Source organism: Artibeus jamaicensis, unplaced genomic scaffold (assembly GCF_021234435.1).
Source record: "Artibeus jamaicensis isolate MK-2021 breed Jamaican fruit bat unplaced genomic scaffold, CSHL_Jam_final scaffold_369, whole genome shotgun sequence".
NCBI classification, from domain to species: Eukaryota; Metazoa; Chordata; class Mammalia; order Chiroptera; family Phyllostomidae; genus Artibeus; species Artibeus jamaicensis.
Genome location: NW_026522042.1, coordinates 27,178,140 through 27,201,546, shown reverse-complemented (window position 1 = coordinate 27,201,546; position 23,407 = coordinate 27,178,140). Strand labels below are relative to the sequence as shown.

At 40.5% G+C, this 23,407-nt stretch overlaps 1 protein-coding gene across 1 annotated transcript in view; it reads right to left on the bottom strand.

Moving 5' to 3' along the window:
* Positions 1-23,407, bottom strand: part of CTNND2 (catenin delta 2) — an 841,098-nt gene that overhangs the window by 325,529 nt on the left and 492,162 nt on the right. Inside the window, exon 9 of the mRNA XM_053657171.1 lies at positions 16,926-17,181. Coding sequence (XP_053513146.1) covers positions 16,926-17,181 — 256 coding nt within the window. The remainder of the gene's footprint in view (positions 1-16,925; positions 17,182-23,407) is intronic.

Below are 23,407 nucleotides of genomic sequence, written 5' to 3'. Positions count from 1 at the left end.
AGTGTTTATAACTTTTTAAGTACAAAGATATATGTTGATGTAAAATTCAAAATGTGGTAGGCTGAGGATATTATTTCAGTGATTTTAGAACCAGAGGAATAAAATGGAAGAGAGTAACTCTTGTTTTGTAGAAAGCATTCCATGTTCATATGTGGGTATACCCAATTTATCAAAGCACTAATGATTCATTACATTAGGTTGACTTATTCATATGTTTAATGATTTAGATGTGAAACTAATACCAAATACTTATTATTTTTTTTTAATCTCACTTTCTATAACCTGTTTGTGTGACATGCCACTGAGTCAGCTCTGGCTCCAGGTGACCCTGTGAATGAGCGATGTCCACACTCTCCTGTCCTTACCAGCCCTGCTCAGCTCCGGGGACTCACCCCTGTGGCTTCTTTTATGTTGTCAATCACTTTGCACCTGGTCTTCCTCTTCTCCTGCAGCCTTCTGGTTTTCCCAGAGCTATTGTTTTCTCCAAAGAACCCTGCTTTCTCATACACCGCAAGTCTTCTCAAATTTAGGGAGGATAAAAGTATATATGTTGACGTGCATGTTGTATTTTAAACACTACAAAATTCATTTTCAGCAAAGGTGTATCTACATGAGCAAAAGGACTGGCCAGCTAAACTGTTCCACTTTGGGCCTTCTGAGAGAGGCTAACTCACCCCGCAGGCCCCACGAGAGGATACAGATGCATAGTTTACTGCCCAGCAGCACAGCTGAATGGCTTTGGGGTTCCCATTGATAAAGGGCAGATCTGCCTTGAGGCTGGGGAGAGGAGGCAGCCTGCTGTGTGAGCTCTGTCCAGCAGGTTTTTCCCCCGAATTCCCACTTATGGCTCCAAACACAGAGTCTTGTATTGTCTGCTGGGCTGCCATAACAGAATACCAGGGGCTGGAAAATTTATTTCCTCACACTTCTGGAGGCTAGAGGTCCAAGATCAAGGTGCCAGCAGGGCTGGTTTCTCCTGAGGCCTCTTTCCTTGGCTTGCAGATCGCTACCTTCTTGCCATGTCTTCACAGGGTCTCTTCTAAGGACACCAGTCACATCAGATTAGGGTCTCACCCTGATGGCCTCATTTTAACTTAATCACCTCTTTAAAGACCTTCTCTCCAACTACGGTTTCATTCTATGGTGCTGAGACTAGGCCTTGAACACATGAGTGCAGGGAGATACAACTCAGCCCTGGCAGCTCTCTCGAGCAAGTGTGAATTCACGGCACTGTAGAGTGACATGTGATTGGAGAGGTGCAGAGAGATAACAGGGCAGAAGCCGGGGCCACAGGGGCCCTGGCAGTCAGTGCCAAGGGAGAAGGAGAAGGTGAGGAGAAGGAGGTCAGAGGGAAGCAGAGGGCAGAGGCAGGGAGGCCCCACACCACGGCGCTCGCTTCTCAGTGCCCCGCTCGGAGTCCCTGCCACGGCCCCAAAGCAGCTTTTGTATCCAGGACCGTGATCTGGTTTTCAACGAGACCTGCCTGGCGAGGCTGCTGTGGCAGCTTCCTGTCTCTTTCATACTCCTCTGGAAACCTACAACAAGCTCCCATTGACAGAGACGACCACAGTGCGTTTTTATTCCTAGCAATTTGTAAGTGCTTATTGCAGGGAATGAGCTAATGGGACACGTTACATACAAGCACTTCGGTAGATGGTATGGGCTTCAGTGACATGCACATTCCATGCAGGTGAATGTAACGGTCCTGTGACGTGGTGCACCCTTTGCCTTCATCTCCATCACAGAGGCAGTGCAGAGAAATCAGACAAACTCTGTTCCTCTCTCATGGATACAAAGGAAAATTTGTAGTCGTGGAGGGTTCAAGGTTACTTAAACAGAGCAGGTCTAGCCTGTGTGTAAGGTGTGTGCATGCCTGTGCATGCACACTGCTTAGCAGACAAGTCCAGTATCTGTGCTGCTAATGGCCACTTCCACAATATTAGCAATACTGCTTATTACTTGCAGGCTGATTTATGATAAATTTAAATCTGTTAATGTGTCAGTAACCTCCAAAACAAAGCACAGCAAGTATCTGGGAAGGCCCCCTGCAGAAACATTTCAGTTTATCTAAAAGAGCCCATGTTTTTATATTTTCTTTGTTAATGTCAGAAGCACTCTTACTGCAGTATAGATGTTAATTGCCACTTATCTTAATGAGTTCTTTTCTAATATAAAATAGCCTGGCTTGAAACATAACAGACTTCTTTGTCACAGAGAGATAGGAATAGGAGTTCTGTTGGCTCCTGGCGGAAACGATGTGTGTTTTTTTCCTGTCTGCTTTCTGTGTGTTGGTTGAAGGCTTTCTGACTGAGGGCCTCAGAGGGATGAGTTGCTGCCTCTATCTTCAGTGTTGGGGGGGAACTAACCCCACAGAAGTCACTAAACGGAAACTTTGGCTCCAAAAGCAAAAAGCACAGCAGGAGTCTCTGAGGTTATTAAAACAGAATTATATGGTAGCTGGTATAATCAGTTACTAAGGGCAATTTTAAATAAAACTGTAGCAGATAGTTTCAATTTCAATTTGATTTATTTTAAAGTTTATATGATTTTAAATGAGCTTATTTCCTATTTATTTCCTACTTAATATTCCTATTTCATCTCTCCTATCCAAGTTTCTAGTGTCCAGAAAAGTGCCTGGTGGCTCTGAGTACTCAAAAAATATTTGCTGACTAAAAGAATGAATATATTTCAAACCAATCACCATAAGGCGCTATTTCTCAAATAATGTTAATAAATATTTATTATCTATAGACTAATATTGTATCATCAACTTTAAAAAACAATTTCACATTTTTTTAACTGAGTCTAATAGCTAATATGTTGGGTATATATTATTGTAATATGTTATTTTTATTTAATCAAAAGAAAATGTGAGCAAGAGATTACAGAACTTACTTAGGTAATATCAGACAAATAATACATGGGCTAGAACACTGCATGTTGTCCTTAAAAAATGGGCTCTGGAGCCACCCACAAAGTAGCAGAAGGCACTGCTTCTCCAAGGGTCACACTCAGGATCCATGGAGCCGTTTCCATTCATTCCCTGTCCCGGTGACCCTTACCTGACCCTCACCTGACCTTGGCTCCTGTGTGCAAGAGGAGTTCCTGAACAGCCTTGACCTAGCTCGATTCTTTTTTCCTTTCTTTGGTTTCCTTTTCTCTGTGGCACCATAAATATGCAAAACATAAAATTTACCATTTTAACCATTTTTAAGTGCTTAGTTCATTGGCATTAGGTTCATCAGCATCGTTGTGCGACTATCACCCCCGTCTCTGTGCCTGATTTTTTCATCTTCCCAAACTGAAACTCTGCACCCATTGGACACTAACTCTCATTCCCCCTCCTCCTATCCCCTGGTAACCAGGATTCTAATTTCTGACTCTCTGTGCTTTCGATGATGACTCTGAGGACCTCATGTAGATGGACTCACACAGGATTTGTCCTTGTTTGTGACTGGCTGATTTCACTGAGCATAATGTCTTCAAGGTTCATCCACATTCTCACACATGTCAGAGTGTCCGTTTTTCAGGTTGGATAACTGAAGACAAAGTATTAATAAAAACAGCATCGTGTGTGCAGACCACATTTTGTTTATCCACTTGAGCATCAATGGATGTTTGGGTTGTTGGGCATTTTTCGCTTTTATCTTTTAAGTAAGAAAAGTAAGAAGGGAACTGCACAGGAGATATAGGAAAGAAAGCGGACAACTTGGTGAGATGGCCAGTCTGATTAGAGAACACCATCTTACAACGCAGTAGCTGGAGACATTCGACATCATTTATGATCTGATGGTTGCTTTGTGCAGGAATTTCAGACAGAGAACAACAGGGACAGTTTGCTACACAATGTCTGGCATCAAAGCCAAAAGACCCAAAGCTGTGACTGGTACTGAGGGTCTTGCTTTGAAGGTGGTTCACTCACAGGGTGGGCAAGCAGGTGTCTTGCCACGTGGGCCTCTCCGAGGGGCCGCTGGAGCGCCATAGGATTTTGAACTGACTTGCCCACCTACTGAAGTCACACACTGTCAGTTCTGCAATCTTCGGCTGGTCACAGGGCCAGCTCTTATTCATTGTGAAAGGGGACCACACAAAGGTGTGAATACCTGGGATCTGAGGTGATAGGGTGCTGGCTACCACCCACCTTATTACTGTTAATCGCACAGAATAAGCTAGTTATATGGAGATCTTTAAAAATGATTAAGATTTTAGAATATTATTATTGCTTTAAAATATATGGAAGCATTCAAAAGAAAAATTATAATTCAAGTCATTCATTCGGCAAGTACATTCAAACAGCATATACAGGCAAAATAAATAAGATAAAAAGCCGGGATTCCTATTTTACATTTGTGTATCTTAAGCTCATTCTGCATTGCTCACTTGTTCAGAGAAGTGATTTCTGCCACATTGTGGTTTCTAAGCCAGTGGTTTTCAAACATCTGTCTGAAACCAATTTTTCTTTCTTCATGAGGCCCCTTTGATGCAATTGAAAAGGCTGTCCTATATTCCAGGGTATTTCATGTCTGCCTTTCCTGTGTATTAAGAAGTGGTTGGAAGAGATCGTTTACAAAGTAAAAGCCTGGCCACTCTATGTTGGCACCCCATATGTCTTTTGAAATGTAACAAGTGTTTGAATTCCAAAAATGTTGGCAATCAATGTGCCGAGGTTCAAAGCCAGCAGGAACCACCCCGGAGTCGCCCTGCGGCAGCCTTTCGTCTGGAGCAGCTGAGGGTAGACTGAGGCTCTCACCTCGCTGGGTTCTCTCAGTTATCAAATGCAATCAGAGTTTCCTTGGTGTGGTGACTTCATCTCCGAAGGGTCCGCCAAAACTGGTGGTTCGTGGACTATGGTCTAGCATAAAATTTTAAGTGAGGACACATGCTTCATCTCGCTTGATGCATTTAAGTATAAAAAACATTCTGTGTTATAGGAGCCTCCCCCACTGAATTTCCCACTTGATGCCTTATTCTCTTTCCTTCCTCCTCCTCAGACTCTTACTCTTCTTAATAGTATTACCTGGGCTGTGGAACACACTTGGCTCAGCAACCCAGTTAAGGTAGTTGACCATGGCCTTCAGTGGATGAAAGAATTTAAGTTACTAGACTTCTCAAGCTGTAAAGTATCATAAGCAATGGGATTTTAGTTTAAAATGTATTTTTTTCTTACTGTCAATTGCTAATTTTCTCTCTAGAGTTGTCAATACCTCCAAATTAGTGAGCATTGTTAGCTGCAATACATCTCAGGATGCAATGGAAATGAACTTCTATTAGTTACGAAGTGACAGTCAACCACCACCTGCCATGCAAGACAATAAAAGTTTCACATGCTCGATTTTTGTTCTCTATTAAATGTGCAAAGTCAGATGACCTCAGAAAAGATTACGACTACATTGTACAGAAAGTGACCAGAGGGTATTTCAGACTTGTGCCTGTGGTGTAATAAACCAGGAGGACTCGGGATGAACACAGCTATGTTAAAAATGCAACAGGCCTGGCATAGCCAAGGAGCATAAATTGAAGAAAGTCCTTATAATTAAGAACTAGTGAAGTTTTCTGCAAAGCACGGAGCACTTTAAAGAGCGTATAATTTTGAAATGCTGAGAATAGCTATGCGGATACCCATAAAATTCACAAACCAGCAACTGGGATGTCCTTTTCAGTGTTCGTTCACACAGCTCCTGCGACAGAGCTGTCTCTGAAAGGGAAACAGATCTTGTATTTCTCTAATTCAGGGGACGTATAGTATTAGTTTTTAGCAGTGTATCAACATTGATTTAAGGAATGGAAACTGTTTAGAATGACTTTTTTTTAAAAGTGGCAAAACAAAATACAAGCAAAGCACAGGAGTGGAGAAAGCAGACTGATAAATAGGCAGGAAGGAAAATCAATACCTTGTTACACTGTATCTTTTGTCAACTTAATAACAGTGTGCTTATGCAAGTTTTATAGACAATATCTCTGGTAAATGTGTGCAAAGCCAATAAACAAGCAGGTGGATTGTTTATGTATATGCACATGCAAACACACACTTTATGTTCCGTCACTCGGAATTTTCTTGGTTTCTCTCCTCCTGGTGAGGGCTTCCACTCATGGGAACCAACCTTGAGGAATGCTGTTGTCCACTTTTGTTAATCTTATTTTTACTAGAATCTGGACCTACAAAAACGTCCTTTTTTCTTTTGAAGCATAAAACCTAGTTTTGATTCCTTCAAAGCCATGTCCCAACGTGGAGCAGCTGCACTTGGGAGTTTCCTGTCCAAATCTGCAAGCCCCTCTCGTTCTCTGTGAGATTCCAGGGAAAGGGGCTCCCTAGTTTGGTTCTCAGCTCATGTCCAAGGGATAACCCTTTTAATATTCACACTTTTTTGTGCTTTCAAAAATTCTGATGGTTCATTGAACATTGAAGATGGAGAGATTTACTTCCTCCCCCATTTGCAGCTTCCTGTCTCAGAGCTGCCATCATCCTAAGTGACTGGTACAAGGAGTGACTTCCCCTGTACGGTCTCACTCTTTTTAGCATAAGAATGTCCAAATACAAGACACACATCATCCACATAAACCTGGTTATCAGCAAGAAAATAGAGAGCCACCATGAAGCAGGAAGTGATATAAATTACTAGTGAAAGGATGTACTTAGAGCATAAAAACTGCACTCCAGAGTAATTGTTTTACTCTGTAATTCAAGACACTATTCCCTGAAACCATCAATCACTGTTACCTTTATGTGTTATCACTGTACTTATAATTATTGGGGAGCTTGAGATTAAAGATACTTGATGTACCACAGAGTTCTGACTCCCAGGGATTGAAAATACCCTGATGCTGAATGGTCTCAACAGATTCAGTCTCTTTCCTATGAGACTATCTGGTAAAGATTTCATGACAATTTAATTACTGTATGGGACTCCTCAGTTGCTTTGAATTGGGGGAAAGACAACATCTCTGTCTCTGAGACTCAGAGCATAACTGACTTTAGGTAGAAGGGTTAAACTTTTTGACAAACTGTGTAAGAACATATGATAGATACACTGATAAATCATTAGAAACTCTAAGTGACAAAGGACAAATACAGGCTGGGGCAAAAGTAGGTTTAGAGCTGTGAGTACGCAAAACATAGAGTTTATTCTTGTATTACTTATTCATTATAGTGCTATTTTCCATACAAACAACTGTAAACGTACTCCCCCAACCCCACTCCTGGCTTCATAATGCAGACCAATTCTAGCCCATCACGGACACCCTCACTCAACCTCCAGAGGATGAGTGGGGAACGAACAACTGGGAGTGTTAGGGAGGGGGCTCTTTTGAAAAGGACAAGGTGTATAATAGCTTTTGTTCCTAGATGTTGGCTCCAGCTAACCTGGATTTAGCTTTTTGCTCCAGATCACGTAGGAAAGTTCAGAATGCATGCAGCCCACTTTTGAGAGGTGATGTTACAGGTGGGCACAGGTAACCAGGTGTTCTTGGTGATCGGGACAAAGAATTGAACCAAACACCCAGAGTTTATGCAGAGAACATGGGAGCAGGCAAACTCCAAGCAGAGATTGACCTCATGGGCTGGAGGGACTCTATTCTTACAGGGCAGATCCTTCTTGGCTAGTTTTGGCAGGCTTTTACTGCGTATGTTCTAGTAGTTGTATTGCTTTAAAGCCACTGCACATGTAGTCTCCCATGATTTTCCCTGACTGGCCACCAGGGAAGGGGGCCCCACAATGTTAATGAATTGACCCCTCCTTCTCCTGGTATCCCCCTGTACTAGGATTGCCTTTCCCATCACCAGAGAATTATAGTTCTCCATGTTAGAGATTGGTGAAAAGAAAAGAAATTTTTATTCAAGTTATACAGAATTCAGAGTAATGACTTAATATCTTCATCAAAATCCTAAAGTCCCTTAAGACTCCCACAGACACACAGTCCTTCCTTCCCTACTTTGCCCTGTCTGGGGTACCGTATCTCAGGAAAAGAAATAGAAGTTTGTGGTGCATGCAGCCCGCAGTTCTTCCCAGCGATCCGTGCTCAGCTGGCAGGCCTCCCTCGGTTCCCCGCAGCATCACTGTGTTGCTGGATCTCCAGTTCTTACTCCAAAGCCACATGGCTCCTTCTCATGGCCCACCAGCAAGAGTCCTCTCACCCCTTTCCTTCCTGCAGTGTCTCTCCTGCATTCTTCCGAACTGCTAAGTGAGCTCTGCATCACAGCTACATCTTGCTTTCCAGCTTCCTAAACTGTGTGGCAAAGGGAGACCCCAAAGCCACGTGGCGGTTCTCTGTCAAAGCCACACGTTGATTCTCTGCTCAAGCTGCACGGTGATTTTTGTCATGGCTGCTGCACTTGGGTTTAAATCCCAGCGCTAATCTTCCCCTGCAGCCCCATTTTCGACTCCTCCCACAATCGACTACACTTGCCAGCACTCTTGTATTTTCCAGCTTTTCTAGGCTACCATGGTAAGTCTGGGCAAGCATGGCCTTGTGGGTGGAGCCTATCATCTACAAGCTCTCAAGCAGGCTCTATAACTGGGGGGAGTTGCCTCCAAGTTATATCTTGGGTGAAAGCCACTCTCTTCTCCCATGATCAAAGCGAGGCCACAGCTATTTAGCATATCTATGAAACCAGTTAAAGATTATAGATATGTTAAATGACCATTGTAGAGGTTATCTGCAAAGCTGTTGCTATGCAAAACAACTCAATGGCCCTGCTCAGGTATCCCACCCCTCAGCTCAGACTTGTGGGGGTGAGGACATCATGTATTTTTATTTCCTGGACACCCTGAGTTCTGGACCCCATTACAGATCCTTCTTTTGGGGGCCTCCTGGCTGTACTGTCTTACAGTGGGACTTGGGTTTCTCGGATAATTTCTTTTTAAGATTTTATTTATTTTTAGAGAGGAAGGGCGAGAGAAAGAGAGCAAGATAAATATTATGTGTGGTTATCTCTCATGCACGTCCTACTGGGACCTGGCTCACAATCCAGGCATGTGCCCTGACTGGAAATCAAACCAGCAGTCCCTTGCTTTTCAGGCTAGCACTCAATCCACTGAGCCACACCCGCCAAGGCATGGTTTCTCAGATTCTTCTGCACACCTGGGGGGCTGGCAAGTGGGTGGGGGCCACCTATGGGTGATCAGCTCTTGGGCTATGTGTGAGCTACTCAAGTTGGGGGAAAAGTCATTTTCTGAAAGCACATGGATGGAGGGGAAAAATGGGTTTGTTCTCAGTAGGAACATCTGTATACACGAAAAGCACAGAGCTAAGATTCCCACCATCTCATTTGATTGACTACTTGCTAACAGTTAATTAACTAATTAGAAATCTGGGTACAGTGATACATCAGTTATGACTGCCTGTGTCCCGTCACTGTTAAGTGAGCAATGTCAGGGTGGCCCCTCTGCCAGAACATGCTTCAGCATCACCGAGGTGGGGGGTGGTGTTGGAATGAGTCACTATGTTAGAAATGCAAGTGTTTGCTCCCACAAGTGACTCTGAAGACAGGAAGCAAAGTGAGTGTTTCAGGCTACCACAATATCAGTATCAGTAGACAAGCATTGTGTGTGAACATTGCTTTAAACTGATAAAAGAAGTGCTGAAAAGGAGGCTTTTGTAAAACCAAACAAAAATCCTTTTGAAGTGAAGTCTTCCCTTCCATCTCATAATTCTGTGTCTGGGACACGAGGCCCAAGCTGCTTCCTGCTGACCTGTGCTCTGGCCTCACCAGATCCCCTCCCACCACCGGCCTCCGGGCCTCCCGGCAGGGCACGCCCCAGCATCTACTGCTGGGCCTTTCTCTGACTTTCCAACCACACAGCTCCTGGCCTGTCTTCTCCCATTTCTTCCATGTCTCTGACTCCCAAATGCCATTCTCGGTCTGGCTCTCTCTGCAGGTGCTCCTGATGGCCAGAGTGGTGGATGCAGCAGGAAGGCAGTGGTACTAACAATGGGCCCTTCCCTATGCAAGGGAACAGTCCAGAGACTTAATGTATTGCATCTTCACAACAACTCTCTGAGGAAGGCACTTCTATTATTTCCATTTATACACATGCACACTGAGGGCAGAGCAGAGGAACGCCATGGCCGGAATCATTTGCTAAGAATCCTGTTTGCCTCGGACTGGACACTCTCTGTGGCCCAGGTCTTCTCTATTCCCATGGGGGTGAGGACATGCACCATTGGGCTGAACAAAATCACCCACTGGGTTGCCGGGAGTGGTAGAGGAGAACATTTGAATCTCCACTCACTTACGTACCTAAACAAAGTCAGGAACGAAGAATGGTCCCAGGCCCTCCCACTGGGCCTGCATTTCAGAGGATGGCGTGTCTTTTATCGGAAGCTCCAACACGGAGGCTTTAAAAGGACACCTTTGCTCATGTGCACTCCTCACCTAGGGCTCCTTCCTGCAGCAAAATTTTGCTGCCGTGCAAAATTTTGGCTTAGATTATCTGCCTGTGATCCAATGCTAACAATACACACATCAGAAAAAACAAGAAAGCACTAACAATTCTCGCACGTCCAAAAGCCAAGACATGGCCAAGTTCACCTGTCTGTCTGTGTCTGTAGCGATGAACCCCCAGCCATCTCAACCAGTAGAAACAATGAAAATCTGTTCGGGTCTAACATGTTTAACTATATTGCTCTTTCGAAAGGAGATATTTTATGATTAAAAATGTAAACTGAAGCAAAACCTTTTTATTATGTTGTTTCATCTTTAAAATCCTGTATTTTCAGTTCTATCTTTTGTGCACATTTATTATATAGTATAAATTGCATTTTTGGACATGAGCACATGTGGAGTTGGCTGAATAGTGCCTCCCCAGAATTCAGGTCTACTCAGAAGCTCAGAAAGTGACCTAATTGAGAAATAGGTTCTTTGCAGATATAATTAAGACAATGTTGTACTGATTCTAAAGAATTATAAACACAACGAATGGTGTCAGTATAAGAAGAGAACATAGAAACCAATAGGAGAAGACCCCATGAAGACAAAGACAGGGACTGGAGCCTTGCAGCCAGGGCAGTGGGGGGCCGCAAGGGGAAGGAAGTCTCGTCTGGAGCCTTTGGAAGCAATGCAACCCTGCACCAACATCTTGATTTTGAACTTCTAGCTTCCAGAACTGTGAGAGAATAGTTTTTTTTCGGTTTAATCCACCCAGTTTGTGCTAATTTGTGATGGCAGTCCTAAGAAATTAGTACATTATGTTTATAATTTGTAAGTAAAAGACATCGGCATATGGAGGTGCAAGCTAATGTTTTCTTGGGATTGGGGGGTAGATGGGGAGGTTCAGAGATGGCTGCTGCCTGTGTACCCCACGTCCTAGCAGAACTGGGCAGGAGTGACTGACTCAGACCAGCCCTGCTCCCTCCATTTCCAGCCATCTCTTCTTTTGAACTGTATGTAACCTCTGCTTAGAAAGCTTTCTCTCCCATTTTTCCATGTGTAAATATCACCTACTCTTCAAAGTTTGTGCCAAATACTCAATTTCTCCTCAGGACTTCCTTTGTGCATCAGTCTTATTTACTCAATGCATTCCAGTGGCTTGTGACTATGTCTTTCTCTTGTATAACTAACTCTAAAAGCCCCTTAAAGAATGAAGCTGTTTTCCATGTCGTCATTGACCCTGCAGAGCCCACCATAGAATATCCCAAAGAAAAGCCACCTAGAACATGTGCGGTGCCTTCAGATGGACCTGGGTGGGGGGCAGTCCAGGGGAATGAAAGCTACAAAGCTCTGTCCTGGGGCCGCCGACTCTGGTTATGTTTTGATAAAAGCTTGCTGAAGATGTGTATGCCTTTCAAATTTCCAAGTGACACGGAGCAGTGGGTACAGTAATCACACTGGATCAGCAGTCCCAGCCTTTTTGAAAATAAAACAGTAGCAATGATTGACTAGTTTTGTTGGAGACAATTTTTCCAGGGCCCAGGGAGGAAGGATGGTTTCAGGATGATTCAAGTGCATTAAATTCAAGGTCACCTCCTGCTGTGTGGCCCGGTTCCTAACAGGCATGGATCACTACGCTCCGTGGCCTGGGAGTTGGGGACCCTTGCACTGGGAGACAAAACTGGGACCAGGAACATATTTCTGTAGGGTCAAGAACTGGAATCACCTAACAAGAAGTAAATGTAAAGTCCCTTATTAAGTGAAAAAGAAAATTAAAAATTTAAGGTAAAGATAACTGATTCAGAGCTTTGCAGAGTCACATGTGGAAAGACCTGGCATTTTATGTGACTACAGCAGTAACACTTGTATCAGTCTTCCAGGAGTTAGAAACATAGAATTAGAAGTCAGACAGACAGGATCAACTTCTAACGCTCTCTGCTTCAGCTTGCCCACAGATAAAACGGGCACCATAAAGATGCACGTCAGGGGGTCCGAGGGTTTAAGGAGGATTGAATAAAATAATGAGTTCAAAAAGTTTAACGCTGAGCATGGAACATATCACTTAAATAATTTTAATTATCATCATCAGCATCATCATTATAAACACTTTTGTCGTCTTACCTATCAAGAAAACCTACTATGAACCCAGGATGCCCAGAGGTATTGCTTGTCCTCTGCCTGCCTGTCTGGTGACATGTGAGACAGAACTAGGAAGGAGTCTGGCCACTGCAGGCCTCCCAGAGAAGAGCCCAAGAAATGACAAGTCACAGAGGAGACTGACTGCAGCTCGCAGGGGCGCAGGACACCTGTGAATGCCCGGAGGTTTAACATCTGTGTTCATGGCTGTCCTTTGAAGAAGGACAGGCGTTTCTCCTGTGATTTCTGAGGTCAGGGAATGAACGTACAAGAGATGCAGATTTTGTATCCATATGAATTAGTTTTCAAGGTTTTAGTTATTCAAACGATTAATAAAGTTCTTCCACAGATGGTGAGTGGCCCATTGCTGGAGGCATTCAAGCAGAGAATGAATGGCCACTTGTGTGATTTCCTTTTAGCCTAACTGAATAAATGACTTCCAAGTGCTCTTCATACTCTGAAGGTTTTTAACTTGTTCGGTTTTATTTTCCCCTCTGACAGCTCCCCAGTTAAATAAGTGATTATGGGGTGTTTGAAGTGAAAAGCAAATTAATTCCCCAGAGATTCACCACCCAAGGGAACTAAACTGGGAAGGCTGTCATATTGTTTCATTGTAAACATTTCAATCATGTTACTTAAGTTACACAATAATAGTACTTCAAACTTTAATAAAGATTTAAAAGATATTTTTCAAATCTTCATCTTTCAAAAGACATTTTTGTGGTATATTTTGTTGCCTGAACACTCATTTCACTATATCCTATCTATGTGGTTTTTTTAATTGGACAGGCAAACAATAAAGAAGAAACATTTAGAAACATTCTTAACATAGGTTTACCTAATGATAAGAAATTTATAAGCAATATTACTTAATAATATTTAATAATATCTGATAATTTTATTGATATAAGTAGCAGATAAAATATACATAAGAAATGCACTAGATAATTCCTTAAAATTCCCCTTTTTACTATTGGTCAAATATTGTGGCTTGAAACAAAACTTGCAGCACAAATTTGAGAGCCAACTGAAAATGCAATTGCTTATCTGGGCCTGAATTCAGCAGTAAAGATGTGCCATTTTGTTTATTTCTCTATTATGTTGAATAACAAAAAGGCAGTTTTATTGTAAATCATGTTGATGGTAATTTAGATTCATTAAGCCTGTTTAAAAGACTTTTTTACAAAGTGTACATCAAGGATTATAATAGCTTGAGAAGGGATTAATCAAATATTACTAAAAGATGCTATTCCTTCTATAACCTACACATTAAGTTACATCAGTCAATATCCTAGTCAAACTTTTCTTCTTTTATCAAGCATATTTATAGTAACCATTAGACTTTACCATCTCTCGTATAAAAGTTTCTATGCATTTTTTGTTGGAGTACAGAATGGGGGCCTCGAACAGTGAAAAGACCCAAGTTTTGCATTAACGTGTACGTGATGGAGAACACCAGCACTTCAGAGCCGACCCTTATAGATGCTCAGGCGTAGAGTAATTAAGAGCTAATAGGGGGTCTCTGGTCTCCTCCAATGACTGAATTGGGACTAGATTGATTTCAATTTCTTATTTTAAAGCGTACACTTTGAAAACTTCTCACTGAGTGATATTACAACTCTTTAATAGAGAAAAGACACTGGACTGCAATAAGAGAAATAAGGCACATGTTAGAAAAGAAAAATAAAGACCATCTATCCAACAAGCAATTAGCAGAGAGAAGAGGTCTACTCAAGATGGTTTTCATTTCCTTCACTCCTCCCTGCCCCTACACGCAGACACCTGGTACTACTATACTCTGAACATATCGTAAGGGCTGTGAGTATATCCTTTCCTTTTTATTTTTATTAGAAAATAAAAATGTTCATGCCAATATGGGCCACAGTGCCCTGAAAGCGTGGTTTTCAGCTGCACACCCATGTGCCGGCACTGCGATCTTCGATAAGCCATTCGAACTCCAGGTCTCCTTTTATTAAGGCATGGCATTTGGAGATACTAGTTCCCCTTAGCCAAAGTAGAATTATATCAAAGATGTCATAAAAGTGCTTTGAGAATTGTGCTATGAAGCTATGTCTGTAACAGTAAAGAGGCTTCAGTGGTCTGCTATTTAGTGATAAAACTTTAACACTCTTTAAAAACATATGTATAGGAGGTGAGAGAAGTTTAAGGACTAAAAAAGTGTAAATCATAAGCTAGAATGATGAAATAAATCATTTTGAACCCTAGAGGTTAAACATATTAGTTCTGGTAATAGAGACTTGGGGAAAATAAAAATTCATTATTTGAAGGATGATGCAAATATCTTGTCATAAAAAAGTATTAGATTTTAGATGTCAATTTTAGCTTTTGGATGTCTCTCAATTAAATCTGAGCACTCTGACAGACTCTTTTATTTTACAAAAACTCTACAGCGAGGCCTCATTGTATCTTATACTCTGTCCATGTGCGTGATGCCAGGTTACCAGTGCCCCTGGTGTTAGGTCTCAGCAGTCCAGTTGTGGTTCTAGATCCGGTTCTGTCCGTGTTAGTGTAGCTGGGCTGAGAGTGGTGGCATAATTTTTTTTTTAGGATGAACACATATTTAAGGCTTATATCTAGCATTCTTGAAAACAAGCAGAGTAAATCTCTAATTCATATAACTCTAATCTGCATAAAAATTTTACACAAACAAAGGATTAGTGGCCAATATTATCTTGTTCAGTGGAACATTTCTTATTGGTGTTTCTCTTTTTTGGTTGATAGTGTGCACTCAATAAATAAAAGGGTTATAATCCATAACTTGAAAAGAGCCTTGACAATATAATGAAAGAGGAAAAAGGACTATAAATGGGACAGTAATAGAAAATAGAAAGGATAGGCCACTTAGTAAAATAAAATGCATGTAACACACAGTAGAAAGTAAAGAAGCTTATCTGTAGCTAAAGGAACATAAATTTTGTGCCCTATTAAGCCAAATTCCCCTAATATAAAAATTTAAAACCTTCCCATTGGAGATAAAATATTTATCCTTATTTAAATATACAATGTTAAATAAAGCAATGCTCATTCAATATTCTACTTAGCATTTCTTAACAGCTTACTACCATTCTATTTCTGTATGTTTTGAGTGGCATGTCAAGAAAACTTATTTTAGCCACTATGCTGTATACTTGAAACTAATACAAAATAATATTAAATGTAAACTGTAATTGAAAAATAAAATTAAAAAAATAGAGTGTTGAACAGTTAGCTGGAGAACATTATATATGCACAGGACCGAAACAGGAAAGGACCAAGACTGTGGGCTGTGGAGACTGAAAACCTTAATAAGCAGGACACTGGACAGTGTAAATGGAAGTGGACTTCTGATTTCTAGTGGTTAACAGTGAACGCTTACTACAACTCACTTTCACAACAGAGGTTCTACCAAACGTATTTATCATGAATCCTCGGGGTGGGGGTGAATTATGCTAAAGTAGCTATCTCCAAGAATACCATAAACGAATCCCATTCTGCCTTTATGTGTGTAGGTGAGATATCTTTTTACAAGATAATCTATGCAAACCGCTCAACACACTACATATGCACTTGTGAGCTCTATCAGAGAAAGTTCTTGGAGATGAATTTCAAGTATGGCACTGGAGTCAAGCTGCATGCCCCGCTATAAAGAACTACCAGAAATCTGACATATCTATGGTATTCACAGATGCAGATATATATATTTATGAGACTCTATCAGCATAAATCAAATGGCTATGAATAAAACATCATTCAACTCCTCAGGAATGCAATTCCAACTTCAGAAGTGGAGCATCACTAAATCCCTTTGCCACTGTTGAAGAAGGGGAAGCCAAAAGAGACGCATCTCAAAGTAACAATTTCCTTAATGCCTTCTGTTCAAGTTTCTATCAATGCCCAGACAACGTTAACCTTATGTTCACTTTCAGACACAGAAAAATAAAGGTAACATGGGTTTTCTAAGTTTTTAACTTCTAGTATAGCCTGGTCTATGAACTGCTTTAAATGCTGAACAATAGAAACAATGCGTAGCAACAAAGCATATGTCCATGGAAACAATAAAATACCTAGTCCATGCTATTTGACATCAAATGAGATCATCCCCAATCCTCAGTTTCCTTTGCTTTAAAGAGAGCTGTTCTAGATCTTGTCCAATAGCTGGAACCTCAGCACCTACTCATGTTCTGATCAAAAGATCATCTGTATTATTTACTATTGAACTGCATTAGATACTAGGGATCCATGACTGATAGCCACACTCCAAATCAGACAACAGATTATAAAACCCAACCAAAGTCAATCCTTTAATACCCAGCCCGTGACATGAATGCAACAATGTGATGTAGGAAAAAATAGTGCTGTACAATGCCTGGCTAGAAAACCTCCTTGGACATCACGTAGGGAAAAGGAAAATGTTTGTACCCACCTGGGATCTTTCTGAATGCTATCAATGGACGGGGATCTGGCCAAGGTGCCTTCGGGCGGGAGGGTGGGGCCGGATTTGCTGTACGGAGACTCGACAGAGGGACAATACTGCAGCTGTCGGTAGGGGTCCGCGTAATTGGAGGCTGGGCCGGCGGCGTAGCTGGCCCGCTGGAAGGTGGCTGTGGCGGCAGTCGGTGGGCCATGCTGGCTGCCTGTGCGCTGCAAGGGGACGGAGTCGACACCAGGGGAAGATGGGGCTAGGACAGGAAAGTAGGGACAAAGTAAAAAATTGAGGACCTGCTCACAGAAACGGTTAACCAGGTCTAGGCAGGGGGAAAAATTACACACATTAAAAAAAACCAACAAAAAAATAAGGGTTTGGAAGAATAAAAAAAAAGTAACTGGTCACATTTGAACCAATATATTCAATGTTGTCCAGTAAATAATAATTGGCATGCGATTTCAGAAATAAGACTTTCAGCTCTAGGGAAAATGCATCTGCTGTCTGTTTATTGCTTACCGGCTTCCAAGAGAAGGTTTGTTAATCTGCTGTGAACTCTGCTAAACCAAACCCCGGAGGATAAACAGGGAATATTTTATGGGAATCATGGACAGTTAGTTACCATTCCTGTTGAAAAAATTCTTAAAGTGTTTGTTCATTCATGTGATGTTTACTAAGGGTGTAAAAGAAACTTACTTAGTACTACAATTAATTTTCCCGAATTAAAAAAAATAAGGAAAAGTGAGGGTGGAATGCACACGTGTGGGGCGGAGGTGGAGGGAGGTGGGGCTTGTGTTTCTCTAATTAGTCCTAGAGCAGTGAATGGAGGACTGCTCTCCTTCCTGTCAAATAACTTGCAGAAGATTTTCATAGACCTCCTTCCACGTAAAGCTGTCACAGTAACAAATATAGCCGGAGAAAGTCAGGCAAGCAGGAGAAGACCAGCCCAACTATAAACCACGTACAATAATGAGCTTACTTTGCTTTCCCAGAGTAAACTGCCTCTTTTCCACATGTCCAAATTCTTTTGAGAAGATTTTATAAGTTATTTATATCATATGGCTATTTCCAAACTGAATTTAAATTTATCAGTCCCTTTATCAATTATTTTCAGTTCATTTCGTGTTATAATTTTTGAAATTTTCTGGATCAAAAATTTGACACATAAGGTTTTATTTGACTTATAAATTAAAAGCAGCATGTTTCATATGTGCTCAGGTATTAACTGCTGCAACAATTATCAGCCATGATCAATTTTAGACAGGATATTTACTTCCTGGCCTTGTAGATCAGAAAATATCCAAAATACAGCCAGCGTCTAGTGTGGCCATTTCTATCATGGATGCTCCATGTGGCATTGGGTTCCAACTATAAATCACCCCCCACAACTTTGACTTTCTGAGCTTCTTAGTGGATGATAATAGAGCTTATTTTATCCTTTCTTACATTAAGTGAGTTATGCCAAGTCAAACACAAAAGAGATTATGTCACATCCAGAAAACAATTGTTAAGAGAAGTTAAGGAGATCATGTTGAAAAGACAAAAACAGTTGCAAAGTGAGCTGAAGGACACATTCTAATACTGAGAACTGATTTTTAACTAAGACTTTAGTGCTTCTCATTTCCAATGAGTTTTTAATCTTATAATTACCAAAAGTATGGGAGTAGGCACCATGACATGATGAAAATGAGAAAAATATATAAGAAAAACTTTCTAAACAAAAAATGTGTACATTTTTAGAGGAGTGGTCTTTGGAAATGATGAGGTTGCCCTGATGGACTGTTTCATAATGATCAGATTAGACTAATAAATATTAAGTCTATAACCAGAAAAATCTGTTTTATGTCTTCATGCAATTTCTGAAGGATTTATATTTTCTCCAAAATACTACAAACAGGTCATTTAAAATTGTGTTTTATAAATTTATGAACCACATGCTTTATATTATGGTGAAAGGGGTTTAAAATTTAGATCAGGCATAACCTTGCTCTTAGAAGAACAAATGCAGAAAGATAAATAAAATTTTATTTTCTAAGAGTTGTGATAAGCCAGCCAAATGAAGGAAGAAAAGGGAAGCCCAAGTACACCTGTCATTTTCCAGATAAATGCATTTTTTTCATTCAGGAAACAGAGTATCTATATCTAAACCTGCTTCAAATGGTTGCTGATATCAGAAGAGAAATCTATGCCAAATTATTCATCACTAATGCAACAATTACAATGATTAACAGGACAGAAGACAAAATAGCAGAGATCAGAAAATAATATTGAGATCTAAAAAAAACATAATTGTTAATAAATAGGATATGTAAGGTGGAGACCTGACTAGCCATGCCAAAAACTCTCAAAGGACAGTAAATTAAAAATGAATAAAATGAGAACAGTTTGAGAAAAACAGTCCCAGCAGCAGGCAAAAACTGATGAAGACTAGAAGGCAGACTAGGTCAACATGTAAAAATAGAGTGTGAAATGCAGTTAATTAAGCAGAAGGAGGAAGGCAACATCTCAGAATAGGAGGAGGAAGGAAAGGTAACAGGGAATTTATGAATATCATTAGGCTCATATTTGTATTTCACTTTAGCTTTTTCCGGAGAAACTTTCATGGAACTTATTCAGAGTGTGGCTGCTGAAGTTAGAGAGCTGGGCTCACGCCAGTCTTTTGGTAATTCCTGGTGCTGTACCAGTTCCCAGAGCTCTCTAAGCTCAGTTTCCTGATTGCAAAGTGAAAAAAAAATGGCAGCATGGGACTGTTGTTTGCTTTAAATGCATGAAAAGCATTAAATACCTAATATGTAGAAAATGTTAAACAAATAAGTGAGCTGTTAAAATTATTACTGTTTAGAATAAACTGATATTAGAATAGGGGTGACAGCGAACATCCTTATACCATGCTGAAGCACCACCCAAACTCTTCTACAAGGGACGCATTGAAGGTACGAACTCAGCAGCAACTAGAGCCTTGCTGAAGTAAGTCCTGCTCCATAAAGTTGGCCACTCCACAGCTGAATTTCCACAGTGGCTGCACCTAGTCCTTGCAACCAATCAGCCTGGGGTAAATCCCTCCCATTAAGGTGCCAACAGCAATCAAGGCTCAACTACAACAGAAGAGTGTACACAGCCCACATGGGGGACACACCTGGAATGCCCCACTTGGGTGATGAAGCAGGCTGTGCCATTGGACCCTCCAGGGCACCTGCTACATAAGGCCACTCTACTAAGACCCGGAAATATAGTAGTTCTACCTAATACATAGAAACAAACTCAGGGAGACAACCAAACTGCAGACAAAGAAACATGCCCCAAATGATGAAAAGAACAAAATTTCAGAAAAAGAACTGAACGAAGCAGAGATAAGCAACCTACTAGATGCAGAGTTAAAAACACTGGCTATAAGAATGTTCAGTGAACTTAGAGGAAGAGTAGATGAACTCAGTAAGACCTTTAGCAAAGCTATAAAAAACATAAAATCGGAGAGAGAAAACATAAAAAAAGAACAAGTCAGAAATGAAGAATACACTAACTGAAATGAAGAATACATTACTGGGAATCGACATTGCAGTAGATGAAGCAGATGAACAAATCAGAGATTTGGAAGATAACTAAGCAGAAAACACCAATTCAGAATAGCAAAAAGAAAGAAGAATCCAAAAAATGAGAATAGTAAGAAGAGCCTCCGGGACGACTTCAAGCATACCAGCATTTGCATTATGGAGGTGTCAGAAGGAGAAGAGAGAGAGAGCAAGAAATTGAAAACCTATGTGAAAAAGTAATAATTGAAAACTTCCCTAATCTAGTGATGGAAATAGACATACAAGTTTAGGAAGCACAGATAGTCCCAAAAAAGATGGGCCCTCTTCTCTTTGGAGAGGCCCACAAAAAGACATATAATTAAAATACCAAGGTTTAAAGACAAAGAGAGGATCTGAAAGGCAGTTAGTCAAATACAGGTGAGCTCCCAAAAGACTGTCAGTTGATTTCTCAACAGAAACTTTGCAGGCCAGAAGGAACAGCATGAAGTCTTCAAGGTGATGAAAAGCAAGGTCCTACAACACTGATTACTCTACCCAGCAAAGCTATTGTTTAGAATGGAAAGGCAGATAAAGAGCTTCCCAGACCAGAAAAGGCTAGAGTTCATCACCACCAAAATAGTATTACAAGAAATGTTAAAGGGTCTTCTTTAACAAGAAGGAGGAAAAAGAAGGTAAAAAATATGAATAATAAAATGAAAATAGATACCTATCAACATTACTTCACTTTTTATTTTGCTTGAATCCTCATCCCCCAAGGATGTGTTTATTGATTTTAGAGAGAGAGTAAGGGAGAAAGAGATAGAGAGAAAATCATCATGTGAGATAAATCGAAAGGAACACCGATTGCTTTTGTCCCGCACACGCGGTGACCAGGGATCAAACCCATAACCTAGTTATGTGCCCTGATGAGGAAATGAACCCACAACCTTTTGGTGTTCAGGACAATGCTCTAACCAACTGAGCCACCTGACAAGGGATATCAACAATTACTTTAAATGAAAATGGATTAAATGCCCCTTTGTCTGGTTGTTTTCTCATGATAAAAGTGAAAACATTTTGGCAAGATAACTCTATAGATGATGCTGTATACTTCTCTGTTACATCAGGAATGACACAATACCACTTTGTCTCATCACTGGAGAAACTAAGTTTGTTTGATGTATTTAATAAGTAATCTGTAGGATGCTCTGACTCCATGTGAATATTTGGGTCCCTGGTAACCATTCATTTAATTGTCATAACCAATTATCCATCAGTGGTTTTTGTTTGAATAAAAGATTCCAAGTGGCTGCAAAAAGTGTGGGAGCTGAATGGATAACAGAACTAGACCCTTACATATGCTGTCTGCAAGAGACGCACTTCAGATAAGAGCACACACACAGACCGGAAGTAAAGGGATGGGAAAAGATATGTCAAGAAAGTGCAAACAAACTAAAGCTGGGGTAGCAATACTTATACCAGACAAATGAGACCTTAAAACAAAGTGAAATAAGTCAGACAGGAAGATAAATGCCATACAATTTCATTTATATGTGAAACCTAAACAATATAAAAAATTAACAAGCAGGACAGAAACAGACTCATAGATACAGGGAACATTCTGACAGTTGCTGGATGGAAGGGGGTTGGGGAGATGGGTGAAAAAGGTGAGGGGATTAAGCAGTACAAATCGGTAGTTACAGAACAGTCATGCGGATGTAAAGTACAGCCTTAGGGTTATAGTCAATAATGCAGTAACTATGTATGGTGCCAAATGGGCACTAGATTTATAAGAGTAATCATTTAGTAAGTTATACAATGTCTCATCACTGAGTTATACACCTGAAATTAATACAATATTGTATGTCAACTGTAATTGAAAAATAAAAAAATAAAGTAAAAAAAAGGATAGAAAATGGAAGGGGCCATATGGCAATGGGGTGAAAGGCCCTTCCCACTGGCTTCAGACTCAACACCTCCTGTAGGGCCTCATTTGTGTGGACTCATATTTGGTTCAACAACCGTCTAAGAAACAAACACCCTATTCTCACTTTGAAGACAGGACACCAAGGCACAGAGTGACTATGCCACCTTCCCCAGTTTGCCTGATACCCAGCAGAGAGGGAGTTCAAGTCCTTGCACTTTGCTTCCAGAGTTTATGTTTTATAACCACCACTGCAAACCAGATTGAGTTTTAAATCCTCAGAGATACATATTACTGAATTACCTAACATGGTGAAAAAAATTATAAAATGACCAGAGGCCTAAAAGTAAGTGAAATCTCTCCTAAAAGGATAGAGAAGAGATGGATTTTCAATACAAATTATTAACCTATAATATAGAAAAAATGTGTTACAAATTCATGTGTTAACTAATTTATGCCATATCATATTAAATTGAGTTTATTAAGGTATGCAGAAAATATACAAAAATCTTTATGCAGAAACATGTAGCTGCTCATTTCTATGAAAATCAATGGATGAAAATATCTATAGTTGCCTTCATTTTATTTTAAGGTGTTTTGAATCTTGGTTTAATCAATGATATCACCATATTTAAAAAAAGGAGGGGGAAGGTGGGCTATGAAATCTAAGATCAGTAAACAACTTTGAGAAAGATCATATGAGAAAATCACAATCACATCTGTGGCACTTGAAAAGTGGCTCTTAAGTACCATTTCTGAATCCATAGGTTAAATGTTTGTTAGGTCACAATGAATATGATAGCTGATGGGAATTTCAAAACATAAAATCAGAATTCAGGTTGGTAATTCCCAATAGAAATAAATGAGAGACTGATCAATGCAGTGAAAATAATGTAAAATACCCATATAAATGGGGAGAGAAAAATACTACAGGAAGAACAGATTACCTGATTGCATGGAAAAGAATGTGTGAGAATCTAACACCTCAACAGAACTGTCAGCAATGTTACTGTGCAATAGCTTATAATGTCAAGCATAACAGTAAACAG